At 34.2% G+C, this 16,982-nt stretch overlaps 1 protein-coding gene across 1 annotated transcript in view; it reads left to right on the top strand.

Annotated features, from left to right (window-relative positions):
- The window catches only part of CACNA2D3 (calcium voltage-gated channel auxiliary subunit alpha2delta 3), a 456,710-nt gene that overhangs the window by 363,904 nt on the left and 75,824 nt on the right, over nucleotides 1–16,982 (top strand). The window contains exons 22-27 of the mRNA XM_074151549.1: nucleotides 1,693–1,738; nucleotides 1,892–1,989; nucleotides 2,782–2,875; nucleotides 4,519–4,614; nucleotides 5,903–6,024; nucleotides 6,635–6,715. Of these exons, the coding sequence (XP_074007650.1) occupies nucleotides 1,693–1,738; nucleotides 1,892–1,989; nucleotides 2,782–2,875; nucleotides 4,519–4,614; nucleotides 5,903–6,024; nucleotides 6,635–6,715 (537 nt within the window). The remainder of the gene's footprint in view (nucleotides 1–1,692; nucleotides 1,739–1,891; nucleotides 1,990–2,781; nucleotides 2,876–4,518; nucleotides 4,615–5,902; nucleotides 6,025–6,634; nucleotides 6,716–16,982) is intronic.

Here is a 16,982-nt window from a genome sequence, read left to right as displayed (position 1 = left end):
ATATTAAGCACAGTCATACCGTGAATCTTCTTTAGATGGGCATCGTTTTCCGTCTTCCTCTCTCAGTGCTTCAGAGAATCACTCAGGGTCCCATGTTTATTTTTTGTGTTGTTTTCTGAATGAAGTAACCACTGAGAGCACTGTAATGGCTATGGCTTTTTTGTTCACAGACTATTTTGTGATGCAATGTGACTTCACAGACACATTGTGAAGCCTTGTCAGAGCTATAACTACTTTGGTCATTGTTTACAGGGATTTTACATTTTGCATTTTTATAGTAACAGTAGAAGAAACTCGGGGAGGAACTCTCTTTATGGTGTTACTTTTTGATAAGTCCACATTTAAAATGAGTGGAGGAGTCAACTGTGATTGGTGATAAAGTTGTTTGGCAACAAGTTTAAAACCAAAGTTCCTGAAGATGAAGAAAGAGCAGAGGCATTTCATAAAAGCGAAGAGTGGGTTGAAAAGTTTTAGCAGTTGCTGAGCAAAAAATGTTTCAATAGAGGAATGCTTTTTGATTTTATGCTTAAGTCTCCATTTCCAATTCTGCTTCTTGTTTTGTCAATGATGTTAAACAAGATAGTTAATTTCTTCAGGTCTTTGTTCCTTAGCTGTATTTTGGGACATGAATATGTTCCTGTTCCCAGGAGAGAGATAAAATGAATTGCTTTAAAGTTTGAGTCACTTGCACAGCAAATACATGTCTAGATAGAAAGAGCACAGCAGGAGACTTGGAGCTGCTTACTCTCCAAACTGTTCCCAATGTACCTCTTGCCTATTTTTTTTAATCCAGCCATACATCTCAGCCAGTCTGTCTGATATTTCCTCCCAGATGCACCACCAGAAACGCTAACATAACCATAACTAACTGTTCCTTTTCTCCCACTCTTATCTTCACTGATTCTCTGTCACTGACACCTCACTGTCCTCCCCAAGGACTCTAATTATAGTTCTTGTTTTGACTTCCTTGCTCTCCTTAATCACTGTAGCTCTGTCATTGTTTATTATGTACTCAGGGGCTTTAAACCCAGACCTTGCCTTCTGAACTCTGTTTGCTTATTGTCTATTGATAAATGTTTTAAGAGTTTTTAAAATTGCCAAAGTACATTTTTATTGTGCTATATAACTAATGATACAGTTCTTATTTACAAGCATTTGCGTGACCTGTTAGCACAATAAACCTATTCTGAATGATCCCATAAATTGCTGTTTGTGTTCATGGGCTATGTGCTTAGGTTTTGAGGGAATTAGGTTTTTTAAAGATACTTTTTTTAAAGGGAGGAAGCGAACAACTCTCATGAAATGAGAAGTATGTATTTTAGCATAAATAACTTTACTAGCCACATAGAACAAGGGAGTAAAAATAGGAGTCTTTTACCACTGTGTCTTTCTCTTTGCTCAAGTTTTCTTCTAGACTTCAAATATATCATCTGAGTAATTTATATGATAAACATATCAGCACAAAAAAAAAAAAAAAGTTTTTCCTACCCTTTCAGATTTAGATCTGATTTAGTTGGCTTTTGCCAGTTTGTTAGACCCTAAAGTGTATTTGAACATAGTTTACTGTGATTTATTGCATTGTGGTAATAATGCACTTTCCAAGAAGGAAGGGTTTATGTTATGGAGTGTATGTAAATAACCATCTGTTACCCAGACTGCTCCCTAACTAACCCATTATTATTCCTGTTACAGGTTTACATGATTTAGAACACCCTGATGTATCTTTAGCAGATGAATGGTAAGCCTTAAACAAAGCATGAAATTGGTGTCTGTTACCTTTCTTGGTTTCATATTGTTTGTGCTGGCTGAGCCTGATTCTTTATATTCAAAGACAAAGAGAGATCATGTTTATCCATATTAACATTTTAATGTTTTGACAAAATGTTCACAGGTCCTATTGCAATACTGACTTACATCCTGAACACCGTCAAATGACTCAGTTAGAAGCAATTAAACGCTACCTCACAGGAAAAGAGCCATTGCTCCAATGCAAGTATTTTGTTATATGTGCATGCAGTAGGCTTTACCCCAGCTAAAAACTGTTGTAAACTGTTGGATTAACCAGTGATAAATTGAAATTGGATTGCTTGGCTGATGTCACTTTGGAATTTCATTTGGTTTTGAGCTTTTTCCAGGGTATCAATGAAGATATTGACAATACAAATTTCTGACTTTTACAGTAAACAATATGCCTGAACCAAACATTTAAGTTTCTGTTCAGATGGTGTAGCTATATTATGCAATATTATCTCTCAATCTGGTTTTATAAGTTTAACAGGATTGGTCTGAATCAATCCTTGGATCATGCTTCTAAAAAATATGCCAGATATTTCATGAGTATTTTAGGGAAAATGTGTATGCAATTAGTGTTTCTGAACTGCAAAGCAGAACAAAAGAGAGTTCAGATGGATAACTGCATATTTTGTCTATTTGCAGAAATGTAGAGCTTTTGTGACTGTTTGTAAACCTAATTGTTTTAACCTTACATCATGTGCAAATGTGAGCATTACATAGTATGCACATGAATGTATTACATGAAGTTGAGAATAATTTTTTTGGTTTTTAATCTAAATTTGTTAGTGCAATGAAATGATATATGAAAAACTGCATTGTGGTAAAATACCATGTAATATTACGTAGTAAATGCTTAATAGTGCAAAAGGTTTGAATGCATATCACAGATAAAATATAGCACAGTGTTAAAAATTTGTGTAGTCATCTAACAAAAAAAAATTATCTCTATATGAACATGCGTTTACTGATTTTAATATATTGTAATAGGTGATAAAGAGTTGATCCAGGAAGTTCTGTTTGATGCAGTCGTGAGTGCACCAATTGAAGCTTATTGGACCAGTCTAGCATTAAATAAATCAGAGTAAGCAAACTTTGTGTCAGTCATGGGTGAATTTTTAATAGTTACGTTGGTGAACTGGTAGAATACCTAACAAATCCTGATATGCATGAAAATATTATATTAACGATTTGATCCTAAATAGCACCAATTCTGAGTTCAGTATTAAGTGTTTATGTTGCAGTGTGCATCATGATGATTAGCTTTAAGGTTACCCAGTTTTCACAATAAAATTAATTTGTATACTAATGAAATTGTATACTAACTACACCTTACAATTCTGAGTATTTCTAACAAACAGTTTACAGTCCTTGAGAAATTTAATGCAAAATTTGCCAAAACTGTTGATGGAATTGGTAATTTGTCTCAGAACAAATTATATATAGTAAAAATTGCACTGATAAAATAAATAATTTATGTAATTTTTTTTGTTTGTTTGTTTGTTTTCCCAAACTAACTGGGATCTAGGTTCCTGTTATAGACAGATAATTAGGAGATTACTGGTCCTTTTCAGAGTTTATATGTTTTACTTAATTCATTTATGTTATGATGTACTAAGATCTTAAGAAACATTTATATATATATAAGTGAAAATAGGTGTTAAGATCAGCAGGTTGCATGAAATTCTGTGGTTGAAGGACAATTCTGGAGAATTTTATAAATTTGAACCATTTTTAAAAAGTTGAATGAAAAAATATATTGCTGTAAAGCACATACTCATACTGAATGAGTAAAATCAGTATGATAAGATCTGATTCACCTAAGTAAGAATTATCCAGTCTTCTCTTAGAAGATAAAGATGAGAAATTGTTGTATGATAATATACTGTAGACATTGATGAATTTATATAGAGGGATAAGGTTTCTTGGAATCCTCCTACACAATTAAATAACAGATCCAGTAAACACGAGGAGGACAGCTGCGGAGAGATGCTAGCAGGAAACTTGATCCCCTTTCATATCCTGACTTACACTAATAAGATGGGCCATTTATTGAAGAATGAAGTATGAGACAGTAAGATGGCTAAGACTATGGTCCCTAGTTTTGTGGTAATATGACTGAAGTTCTTGTAGCCATACGAGAACTAGTTTAAAAGCAGCTGACTTGGTACTGATAACAATGCAGCAACAGAGTTTAGCCTGAACCGCCCACCACATTTTTTTCCTAGGGTCTAGAGGCTTAAGCCTGTTCTGGTGGCAGCTACATTTGAGCTTGCTGTTTTAAATCTAGCTTAGTTTGCTTGCTTGAGCAGCAGTCACGCCTGTGACTTAAAGCATAGATGTATTACAAAAGTGTTGAATGGACTGGGAGCAAGATCTGGAATTCTTGCCCATTTTGAATCACTGGATGCTGGTGGTTATTAAATAGATGTTATATATCTATGCCACACCTTTTTATTCTATGGCTTCCATATAATCCTTCACCACACATCCTATAAAATTTACTGTCTTTGACTTTTAGTGGCTCTTGGTCTAAATAGTTTTCCAAAATCCACATGAATTTAATCTTAAAAATCAGTGTTTAAAAAGATAAAAAATTAAGGGAACTATACTTAAAATAATCTTTTGCTAAAATGTGAACACTTGTACTTTCTGTGACCAGTAATAGAGCTTTATCTGTTTACTGTCTGGAAACGTTATCTTTGCTTGTGTTCTGCTCTATTTCAGAAACTCTGACAAGGGAGTGGAAGTTGCCTTCCTTGGAACACGGACTGGACTATCTCGGATCAACCTGTTTGTGGGTCCAGAACAGCTTACTAATCAGTAAGTAACAAAGCTATGCTTGGGAACCATGTAAGAAAAGAAGAAAACCCCATATTTTTAGGAACCCCATCTACTGTTTCTTCCAGGCTTTTATGCTGGCACACTGAAATACATAAAACAAGTTAGAAAGATTTTATAGGTTCTCTTAGATTCTTTCTTCAACAAGAACATTTGTAGCAATGAGCTATTTTACACCTGTAGTACATACATTCACTTTCCCTCCACTTCCTTGGAGTTAGCCTCACATCTTTATTCTCCAGAGCACAATTATCAATATGCTACATCTGCAGATGATTTTTCTTTTACTATCCCATCTGAAAACAAAAATCTGTAAGCTTTTTCAGGGATTTTGCATCATTGTGGAAAATTTTGGCGTTGAAATAAAGCCAAGTGACAGAAGTGGACTGGGTGAAAGAGTTATCAGGACATCTCATCATTCAAAAATTTACTCTTTTGCTTGGAGAAGATGTAATCTAGTAGAGGTACAGGTTTCTTAAAATGGAGAGCTATAAAATAAGGTCCCACAATTAACGGCTTTTTTCAGACAGTTTGATACTGTCAGGCAAATCTATATGCATTATGCCTGTAAAAGAAAATCCGCATTTGATGTTTATGATAAACTAAGTTTATTGAATATAAAATTATATGGTACTGATATGACCACAAAATATTGTTGTGTCGGTAGCCTGACAGGTGAGATCAATAGCACTGCAATTTGTTACTGTTGGACTCAAATAATAATCTGGAGACCATACTTGCTCTTTTCACTGACACAAACTTTCCTCTGTCAACATTCCTTGAGATTACTGAAGTATGTAGTTGCCCACTACCAACCCTTACATATTATTTGGAAAGTGGGCTGTTAAATTAACTTTTTTCATTACTTGAGAATGAAAACCAGTGGCAGCAAACTACCAAATCTCCAGTGTCTTTTCCACTTTGTACAGTTCACAGGTCTTGCATTGTGCTGAGAGAAAAAGGCTTTTTAGACTAAGCATTTTTATTTGTACACATCAGTATGAATGTTTTTTGTGGTACTTAGAGGCACTATTTTTTTACTACTTTTCCATCCTTCACAACAAAAGCAATTGCAAGTGTGTCACAAATAATTATTAGGGGCTAAAGTTAACCCTTTTGTTGAACAAATGGTGCTAGAAAAATTATCCAAAACCATTTTCTTTTCCAAAAGATTGTGTTTTGTTTTTTCTTGTCTTGTCTTTCAAAGCTAGGAACCACTGTGTGCCATGCAACAAACTACAAGTATTTTCTTTCTCTCTTCTTTCTCAAGAGACTTCCTGACAGCTGAAGATAAGGAGAACATTTTCAATGCTGACCATTTTCCACTCTGGTACAGAAGAGCTGCTGAGCAAATACCTGGGAGCTTTGTTTATTCAATCCCATTTAGTACAGGTCTATAATTTTGTCATTCCTTAAATGCTGAGCCATATATGATGCTGAATAGATTCAAAGTATGTCAGTACTGAGTGGGATCTGTAGCTAATCACAAATGTTAATCTAAAATATGCATTGAAATTTGCAGCTAATTTCCTGGTTCTTTGACTGGGTACATCTTGTAGAGGGCTCCAAGTGAAACTCCAAGATGTGGTGTAACAGTTTTCATTTAATATTTGCACAGGTTGATCTGACAGCCTAGTATTTTAAGCAAGACTAAGCCCAACAGAGCAAGTGTCTACATTAATGAGAAGTCCTAATGGTTGTCACCTTTGTTGCCAGTTTTAGCAGAGAAGGCAAAAAATGATTATTCGTTTCAGTGTTTTAAGCTTGTTGTTGGGATGCTGGGGAATTTTGAAATGCCAGTGCCTGTATGTTCTGTGCATACATAGAACATGATATTGGCTGTCTTATTAGCTTATTTTTCTGAGCACTAAATCTAAATCCACATGGACTGTTACTTCAAACCAGGGAGGGAAAGCTCAATTTCCTCATTCTGCAATGTGTTATTTAATTTGGTTGGGTTTTTTTGTTTGTTTGTGTGTTTCTTTTAATATTCATGCTGCAGAAACAGCGAACAAAAGCAATGTAGTGACAGCCAGCACTGCTATTCAACTTTTGGATGACAGAAAATCTCCAGTTGTTGCAGGTAAAATTGTTGTATTTTATTTGTTTTGTTCATGGTTTTTTAACGTGGTGTATGAGTTCCTCACTTTTGCTTTTAGGTTAGAAGGAATTTAATGTAGGAATATAATTATTTGAGAGGAGAATGGAGAGGTGCAGTTACACCTATAAGATATAATTGAATGACTTAGTGTAAAGAACACTTAATGCGTCCTCTCCTGAAGAACCTGACTATCCAAGTTCTCTGAAAGGTCTGGAGTTTGACTTAATGGAAATAACCATTATCAGTGAAGCATTTTTAGTAGACACAATTCTATACCATCATAAATCAGAATATATTGTGTTAAGGAAAAGGAAATATAGGAAAGGACTACCTTATGTGTAAAGGCTCCACCCAGTCTTCAGGTTAGAGCATCCTGTCCTATAACAAATAATATAAAGTGGTCATTTTTTCTAGATTATCAGAGATATGATTTGAGCATATACATTAAATAAAAAAGTTCTACAGTCCACCAGAAAATAGTATAACAGTACCTAAAGACTAAAAGGTGAAGTTTGAAAAGTACAGATTAGAAATAAAGCATACAGATTTAAAAATGAGAGTAATTTTTATATTGTTGGACATTCAAGTGCTTTTTTGCATAGTTTTCTCTAGTTCCCAATGCTTACTGACTTAGAAACATGAATTATTTTAGAGAAGTCTTATGTTTTATTATGCCAGAAACTGAGCACTCTTATCCAGGGAAAATTAGGTACCTATCACATACCACCGCAAGAACCATCCTATTTTTCTCATACTTAAAATATGATTTAAAATACAGTAAGATTCAGTGAATACAGTCCTGAGAGAATGTGTCAGATAATTGGGAAAGCTCTAATCTCTTTCCTCTGACGCAGAATATCTCCAGTGATAATAATAGATTTTATACGGTCAATAGGAAAGCACCCTTCTGACTACAGTTTGTGTGAATACATTCTTCACAACTTACTGAACTCTTCCATAACATAACAGGAAATCCTAATTATGACTTCACACTCCTGTTAAAGCATAAATGAACATTTATAAACTAATGTCAATGCAGATATCTGCAAATTGCTGAAGATGTAACTAAGGGTTTTCACTGTACAACAATGAAGGCTTATATGTTATTTCTCGAATACTCCATCATTTGGGGTTAGCAAAAGGCTCATCATGCAGTTCACCATCATCTGTAAAATATGTAGAGTTAATAGGCATCATTCAAAATTCCTTGGGTCCCATACTTTCTAACTAAAATAAAGACAGGGTTTTCAAAGCTTTTTAATACCAAAGCTTGTAAAGGATTTCCATGATAACTGTAAATGCATAATGCCATGAAAGATATGAACAGTGTATTTACATTCTGAAGCACATCAGTGGTTTTTTACTTTCGTTTCTGTAAACTTTAGAAACTGTACGCTAGATATTTTTTCAGTGTGAAGCGTTTTTTAAAAATTTGCTTTGGATAATTTCTCCCTTCCCTCTTGTATCATTACATGCTTTCAGGGGTTTTTTTGAGAGGGGAGGAGGACTTTCTGAATCTGTACAAACCATTTTCCATGAAAGTATCTTTCAGTCAGTTACAGCCATTCAGACATAAAAAAGTATGTGTGTTATTCTTGTCCTCTTTAAGTGAGAGATCATAAATCCAACTTGTCAGTCCTACTTTTTCCATCAGAATACTTTCAACAGAGTACCCAGTATCTAGTTGAATATTTAGATTTTACTATAAGGTTGATAATATTCTGTTTTAAGCAAAATGGATTTGGAGGCAGAAAGTGGATAAGTGGTAAATGAGAGAACTTTGAAATTTTATTAGTTAGACTTGGGAGACTAAAGTAGGGTTATGGGTAACATTTTCAAATACCTACATCGAAGCTCAAATTTGGTGAAAACATCTCATTTTAATTTGTGTGAAGTAAGTATTCCTCATACCCATTTGGTCTGAGTGGATTACAGAAAGCAGCAGGATGGGACACACATTTCATCTAAAATCACTCTCTTCCCTAGAGGGATTTGACTGAAAATAAAGCTGTGCCAGAATGTTGTTTATTACAGATTACTACAAGAGTTTAAAAACTGGCAGAGAGAAACTAGAACATTGTTATAAAATGGAAACCTGAGTTAGACCTGCCCACAAGGGCAAAAAAAGAACAAGAACAACTCTTACTACAAAATCTGCAGTCTCTTCTATTTTCTTTGTAATTTTTTTTTAAATTCTGTTCTTTTAGAAAAACATCAGTTATAACAGACTTGATATGCAAATCTACACTAAAGCTTGTTGCGAGTAGGGAAGACTCAGCCCTTTAATATAGACAGAAAATCCTAAATTCAATGGGTCTCCAGACGGTTACTACGGAGAGCCTGAGTGTTGCTGCTGCTGTTTCACCATCTGTACCTACTAATACCAGTTCACTGTCAGAATGTTTACTTATTGGCAAAAACCCATGTAATTTGTTTTTAAAATCCCTGCTGCCTGTTTCAATTGAGATTGTGATTATTTTTTTTTTTTTACTTAAATGAATGCAAATTTCTATAGAAGGTGTGGAAGAGTAAGTATTTAATGTATAAGTGTAGTAGCATTGTATTTATTACTGTGTTTACAGAGTTCACTTTATTTGTAGGAGAGAAAGGGACAATAGTACTGAATGCATATTTTTTTGGGGTTTTAACACATTTATGCTCAAAATTGCTTTGTCTTAATGTTCTCTATGGCCATGACTCCTATATCAAGTTTACTTTGAAATGTTAAGTTTCTTCAAACTGTCCATATTAAAATGTTAAGGAGAATAAAAGAGGTGGAATTTTATTTTTTTATTCTTCTCAACATGATTTTAAAATGGTAGAATCACCCTTGTCTTCAAATTCCATGAGATTCATGTAAGATCAGTATTCCCTTCAGTGACCAAGATGAAGCCAGTCAATATAGGATATCTGAATTTAGGTAGTAATCTAGCTATTAAAAATGAGGCAAAATTAAGACTGAAGTATCTCTTCCAATACTGATGTGAAAGGCAGTACATTTCACACTAACTGTTGATAGAATTTAGCATTACAGTCTTGTATTTTTTGATATTGCATGATGAATCCACTCATTTCAGGTCCTTCATTTGAACCTCTGCTTCGAAGTAGTGAACATATGGGCATCTGGATAAAAACAGCATAGGATTTGTATATGTTATATACATGTTTCTTTTTATTTCCTATCTTTTGGGGAAAGGTGATGATTTCATCATGATTTTGTTTAAAATAAATTTTTAAAGAGATGGTTCTGGGCAAGAGATAGAGACAGAAGCAAGCAAATAAAAGTCATCATGGAGTAAGCCTCTAAGAAATGAAAAATGTTTCTCTCTCGAGATTTTGAGAGAGTTGAGAGGGTATATGAACTTTCATATATGTACTTCCCTATAGATGCATTTTAGCTCACAAGCTACAGTACAATATGGGACCTTAAAAGCCCTTTATGTTGAAAGAGTCAATAGCTGTTCACAGAAAGCATGAAAATGAGCCCCTTGGCATGTTTAATTAAAGATAACAGAACTGACATAATCTTTTTAGGGCAAAAACTTATTAAAGAACACTGAAGAAAATGTCTGATGAATATTGCCAAGATCTCTTAACTTTTCTTCATAGAACAAACAGAACCTGGAATTTCAAACCTCATTAATAAAGTCCATAGCAGGGCTTAGTAAAAAGCTCTGGACACGTAGTCAGAAGAATGAAGGATTAAATAGCACACAGGCACAGTATTTAGTCTCATAGTCATTTGAAATTTAGAGTTTGAAGTAGAGGAGGAGAAATAGTCTGGTTTTGTTTAATACAAGGCTGCTTAAAAATTCTGAAATTAAGTGCAAGTTTTCCTTAATTCTTTTGTGCCTGTTTTTGTGCAAACTAGTTATACACATTAATGGTTGAGGTTGGAAACCAGGTCTGTATTGCAAAGAGGTATGCAAATTTGTCACAGAAAGACTGTGAAATGGACCTGCATTTCTAGTATTGCAGGGCATAGAACAGCAGTATGATACCATCTGAATATGAGTCATCTTAAAGATTAATAAGATTACTGAGTGTCTGTACATCACAGTGTTTTTGTTCTAACAAATGGCTATGCTGTCACTTGCCAAGGTCCAAAGAGCATAGATTTGAAAAATAAGCATATAAAAAGAAGGTACTACTCTGAAACCTAGTTTTAATGTCATTAGCATGTTCTTTCCATGATGGAAAGGTTGAAGTAGAAAATGGTTTAAAATTATTAGATATAACTAGATCTAATAACTAGATAGGAAAAACAGGTGTTTTTTATTACTATTGCCACCTATTGATAAAAATGTAGAATTGCAAAGAAATTTTGTTTCTATGGTACCTGAGTAAGGAATATCTAACGTGGTTTTATACTTATTTTCTACCAAAGTGTTTTATATACGATCAGTTTTGTATTGGACTTCCTATTTATCAAAGTTGAAATTAGGACATAGAAAACACTAAATGAGTCCTACCTGCACACATGCTTTTCTGTGATCTCTCAATCAAAATTGCATAATATTTGTTCATTTTAAAAAGCATTTACCAATACAGTCAGACCTGTAGTTTCAGAAAAGAGGCTAGCCCTTATTGCTCTATGTCAACTTAACTGGACTAGCAGATTAACAGAAGCTCAGTGTAGCTTAATTAGAGAGAAATGAAAGTACTCCAGTAATCTGAAGATTTCTCTTATTCAGTGTAAATCTGGAAAGAAAAGAAATCCATGTTGTTCTTGTGTACAGGCATCTCTACAGTCATTTTCTGTCAAAGAAAAGTGATTGCCTGGGATGTACATTCAAGCGTTGCCATAGCTCTGACTCTGACTCATTTTCTGACTCATTTTCTCTACTCTGACTCATTTTCTGCTGAAGCTACATAAAAAAAAAAAAAGATTGCAGCAATTCCCGTTTGAACAGAAGAGATAAATCAGCACAGAGGGAACCCTCTTTTCCTTCACAATTGCAAGCTGCTTGATTGGTGTTTGTTTTTGTTCTGTGCATTAAACATTTCTCATACAGGTGGCCTGAAGATCAGCCACTCTCAGAATCTTCTGCGGCAAAGGTTACCAAAAAGTATATAGCTCTTGTGAGAATACTAGACCCATAAGGGTCAGATTCTGTCATTCATGACATGTTGAATAAGAGTTATACTTTGTATGTAGTCCGTTTCAGAGAGTAGATTTACTGTTAATTTCAGAATGATTAAGTATGGCCAAATTTTTCTCACAGCCATTATCTTCTACTGCCAAGCAGTAAAAGCTGAAAAGAAAATGGGATATACTTTCTACCAGCCATGATTCATATCTTTATATAGTGTCATGTCTTTATATAGGTATGTGGCACAGAAGGTTCTAGGGAATCCGTCCTTAAATGCATGGCAGGTGCATTTAATTCCATAGTAGATGGTGCCATAACACAAGGGCATTATAAATGTTAGGTTACTCCCTGTTCTCTGCCACACAGTAATGCTGTGAGACTAATAGAAATAATTTCTCACATAAGAGATTTCTTAGAAAGAAACATGTCCATATGGCTTAGCAGAATAAAAACCCCCACCTTTTAAAATAGTACTATTGATTTCTGCTAAAACTGTAGGCCATGTGTGTTAGTTTATGTATATATTATTTATATTTAAATATACACTAATATATATATTTAAAATATAATAAGCAGGCTTTTGTAGTCTGTGATAGGAGGTGATACTGATTCTTTGTAGGTGATACCGATTCTGAAGAAAAAGCAGCATAATCCTTTTCTATTCATTGGCAGTTTGATTTCAAATGCTTTTACCAAAAATCCTTATTATGCAAACAAGGAATATTATGCTTATAAGGGCAAACAAATTGTCCCAAGTAAAGCCAGGATCTTTTCCCCTTCTAGTATTTAACTTTTCAAAGCTGATCCTTTATTCTTATAACCAGCCCATATACAAGTTCAAGGCTTTTTTTGCCAAACCCTTGTTAGAGAGAGATTTTTTACAGGTGTCCTCATCTATCAAATTCATAGTTCTCCTTTTTATGTAATTTTAAGAACAAACATTAGTATAATAATAAATTCAGTTATTCCATGTTAAATATTCCTAGTCAAATGCTAAAAGCCCTCAGTTACTTTGAATTTGAAGATTTTGAAGATCTGAAGATTTAGGTTCTCCTTTTTGTTTCTCATCCATAAGCTAAGGAAGATATGGTAAAGATTTCATTAATCATGCAATTTTGAATGATTCTATTCTGGCCAGAGTAAAGTGACCCTGATGATCCTGCTGTTTAAGATATTTCAAACTGTGCCTTGAAAACAGGAAAGGTCAAAAATCTCGTATTACTTTTAAAATACAAATCTGTCTTATTGAGGCTGGTCACACTTTAGTTTTTTAATCTTCCTGTTTGAATCAGCCTCTACAAAACAGCAATTTGAAAGGAAAATTTGTGAACGTATCAGTTTTCCAGGAACCAATACTTCTGGTGATATAGGCTCTAAATAAGGAAGAATCTTTCATAATTTCTTGGAGGAAAATGTGCACATTGTATGTGAAAATAAATTCCCTTATAATACAAAAATTTTATTCTTCATCCCCGTTTTTCCTTTTTTTTTGGTGTGTGTTAATATATATTAATGTATATACGTGACCTCAACACTTCATTCAGGATTTTTTGGAGTGAATTCAAATGGAGATTGCAAGCACATCTCTCTTTGAACGAGATCCCAGAACATGCTTTGAAAAAATGACTCCCAATAATTTAATCAAAAATAGCTTGAACTAGTGGTATTTCTAAGAGTAGCAGATATAGTAAATGTTTCACAAATAGTTAAATCTGCTATTGTTACCATAGCACACAGAGTAGATACATATGCTCTGTACTGCTTATACTTTTTTTTTTTTTCCTTTTTTATCACATGTATTACTTTGGTATTACTATATTATTAAAAACATTCAAGCAAATGTCACTGTCATACACAGTCCTTAAAATTTATGGTACCATCTATAAAATTGCATTTTAGTATGAAGGCCTAAGGGAAAATGAATATGTCATCATAATGACATACCAACCAAATTTTTGAAGTGTTCTAAAATAGATGTTTTCCTTGTCAGGCAAGACAGTGATTTACTTAATCTTGACTCCACATTATAAGCCACATAAGATTATATTCAGCAGTAGCATTTAGTAAATCCCTCAAAATGCTTTTCATGCTTTGGTGGAAAACCACTAGTTTATGTTTTTCCAGAGTTTCTTGTTCATTTTGAAGATTATCTTTGTATTCATAAATCTAGTATTAGAATATAGACTAATGTTTTCTGTTTCAGGAAAATTGAAGTGTGTATTTTTACACATTCTAACATTAAACAACTCACAGACTAAGGTTAGGAGCCATGACTTGGGAAACATGGTTTGTAGGTAATGTGTGGAGAGGGGTAACCTCCTCCACAGGATGCTTCAGAGCATGTGGTACAGTCCTGCCTCTCTCCATTGACCAACCAGGGAATCTGAAGTTAGATGGCATATTCCCAATCATTCACACATTTGTAATCATTTGTATTTGTTCTCAATTCATTTTACCATATAGAATTAGTGTGTGAAATAATCAAATAACAGGGCTTTTAAAGATAGTTCTTTGCTCCAGAATTTAACCCCTATTTATCTAATTCTTGGGCTTTCCTCAGCACTTGTTCTCAGAGAATCCAGTGGTTAAATTAGAACAGTATCCCAACGTGTATAGTATTAGCATATGTAGTAGATTGCATAGAGCATTCTGCTCTTTGCTTCTTTCTGCTGTTTTCTTCAACAGCACTTTACTGTTGGGATTTTTTTGTTTGGTTGGTTGGTTTCTAGTACTATGTAGTTTGGGTATGAGGTATATCCTTGTGATCTAATAGCAGTCAGATTCTAGAGGCTTTTTGCTGAATAATTCTGCTGCTAGCAAAATAAATCTCTGATTTCAGAGCCAGGCAGCAGGTAAGCTGTCAGATCCTTTTGAAAAAATCAAATAATGCTGTGCAAGTAGGAAGCTGCAATTACGTAGTATATGAATACATTAATACCAGTTTAAGTACTGCGGATTAACTAGTTTATTCCCCCCCCAGTAGACTGTATTTCCAAATATTAACAGTGTTTTATCATGTGTGTTGTATCCTGAAATGAGGATGGCAGCCTTATGCAAAAAGTTCAGTGTATAGTGTACATAGCCCTAAAACGTTGGGGGATCCCTCTGTAATCAGTGAGAGAGAGCAACCACAGCTTTTATTGGAGATTGTTATGAAGTACGTAGTAGTTGGTTTGTTTATTATGGATTTCTAATTCCTACTCCGTCTCCCCTGTTGTGGCTTAGCTGCCACATCCACATGATTGATGTTGCTGCCTGTCTCATCTGGGGAGCATACAGTCACATTTCAGGTAATATAAACCCAGGAAGTACCAAGGCTATCATATGATTATTATTGCTATGCCACTCTCAGCCAAGTTCAAAGATCAAAGTTGTAAAAGTAGGCATACTTTCTGGATGCTTAACTAAAGCTTGTGTGTCTTTGTGTTCTGACCAGCAAAGATAGATGGTTATTAGTAGGCAACAGTTGGTATTTTTTTGTTAATGATAGATAAGCTATGTATAATGTCACTAAATGTTCTACTTTGATATTCAAGAGGAGGGATCCTGATATTATTTGGACATTGTATTACTAGGCAATAATGAAGCTGAATTTTGTTTGACTTTTTGCAAGCTCTGGATGGAAAGACACATATGTCATGCAAGTATGTTTCAGTTTAAACTTTGTTTCTTTCAATATAAATACTAAGAACATTTTCTGTAAAGAACATTGGCATAATGTTTTTAATCTCTGTTCTAAATTGAAATTTTAGAAAGCTTCTTTTTCAGATAAAACAAAGTAGTATGGTGAGCCTCTATCTGAAAGACACAGATACAACAATATGTGCATTTTCTCTGCCTTTGTAAATACCTTGCAGAGTAGCGTGTCCTGATATTTTGTTGACTTTGGGGGGAAGAGTGTTTTTCACAGAGACTAGAAAAAAATACTGTGCTCACTATAATACCTCTCACGAGGTTGCTGGAAAAATAACAAAGCTTTCTCAGGAACCTTTATCTGAAAAATAAATCTGTGCAGACAACTTATTTCAGCGGCAGATGTCCATTGCTAAGCTTTGCAAATTAAGGGCAGTTCTGTGGGGAATCCCTATATCCAGTCTTCCAGTTGTTGTTGTCAATAATTGGTATGGACAATAAATTGTGCCCTTTATCTCTGTTTTTCTGTAGTCAAATATTCTGTTTCCACTACTGGAAAATAAATAATTTTGTGTTTATTAATTTAAGCAACTGAATCAATACTTTTCTCTGTTGAATGTCTGCTATTAGCTTATCATCATAAAGAACTCGAATTTGTTAATTGAAAACACGTTTTTAAATATTACATATAGTCTTATAAACCTTAAATGAAAAATTTCTCTGGGATTTTTGTTGGGGTTTTTTTCTTTTTTCCTTTTTTTTTTTTCTTTCTTTAGCAAACAGCAAGTTAGAAAGTATAAATCAGATTTTGCATGGATTGGCTTGTTCTACTCCCATCGCAGAGTGAACTAATGGAAATATGATATACTTTACTTTCTGGCAGGTCTTCATATCAATTTACAGCCTTATGTGTGCCTGAAAAATCCCCAAAGTGTCTTAAATGTGACTTGGAAAGGAATCCTTTAAATGTTGTTGTGCCCTTCATTGCCTCTTCCTACTTTTTTCCTCATTCTTAGTTTTTTTTTTTTTTTTTAAACCATCTTATGGTAAGGAAAGCCTGAAAGGTTTTTGATAGGACTGTTTTTTAAGGACTAGGAAGATGTTCTGTTTATTCTTGACTAGGAAATATCAAGTCAGTTCTTGTTTTTCCTTTACTTGAAGTTATCAGAAGTGTCAACATCTTTGTGATGGAAGCTGTGTGGCTGTATCTGAGCCTACTAGAAACACTGTGGGTGAAATCTCTCTGGAGGTCAGAGGTTTATTAGCTTTCATCTTAGGATCTGCAGTTTGACTGCAAGTGTGGTTATTTTAGGTTGTCACTGCAGAACAGCACTGATTTGGTGTGGCTCTGAACTCATTTTTTGGCCCGTGAGCAATAAGATCTTGTATTAGATCAGTCTTCTCTGTCTGAAAAACTGTTTTGCTTTGTAAAATTTTATTGCAATAAAAGGATAAAAGTGTAGATATACACACTCAAATGACTGAGCTCTGAAAATAGATTATTAATTAAGCTCTCCTGATTA

This window comes from Numenius arquata, chromosome 8 (assembly GCF_964106895.1).
Source record: "Numenius arquata chromosome 8, bNumArq3.hap1.1, whole genome shotgun sequence".
NCBI lineage: Eukaryota > Metazoa > Chordata > Aves > Charadriiformes > Scolopacidae > Numenius > Numenius arquata.
This window is presented reverse-complemented; position numbering and strand designations above follow the sequence as displayed.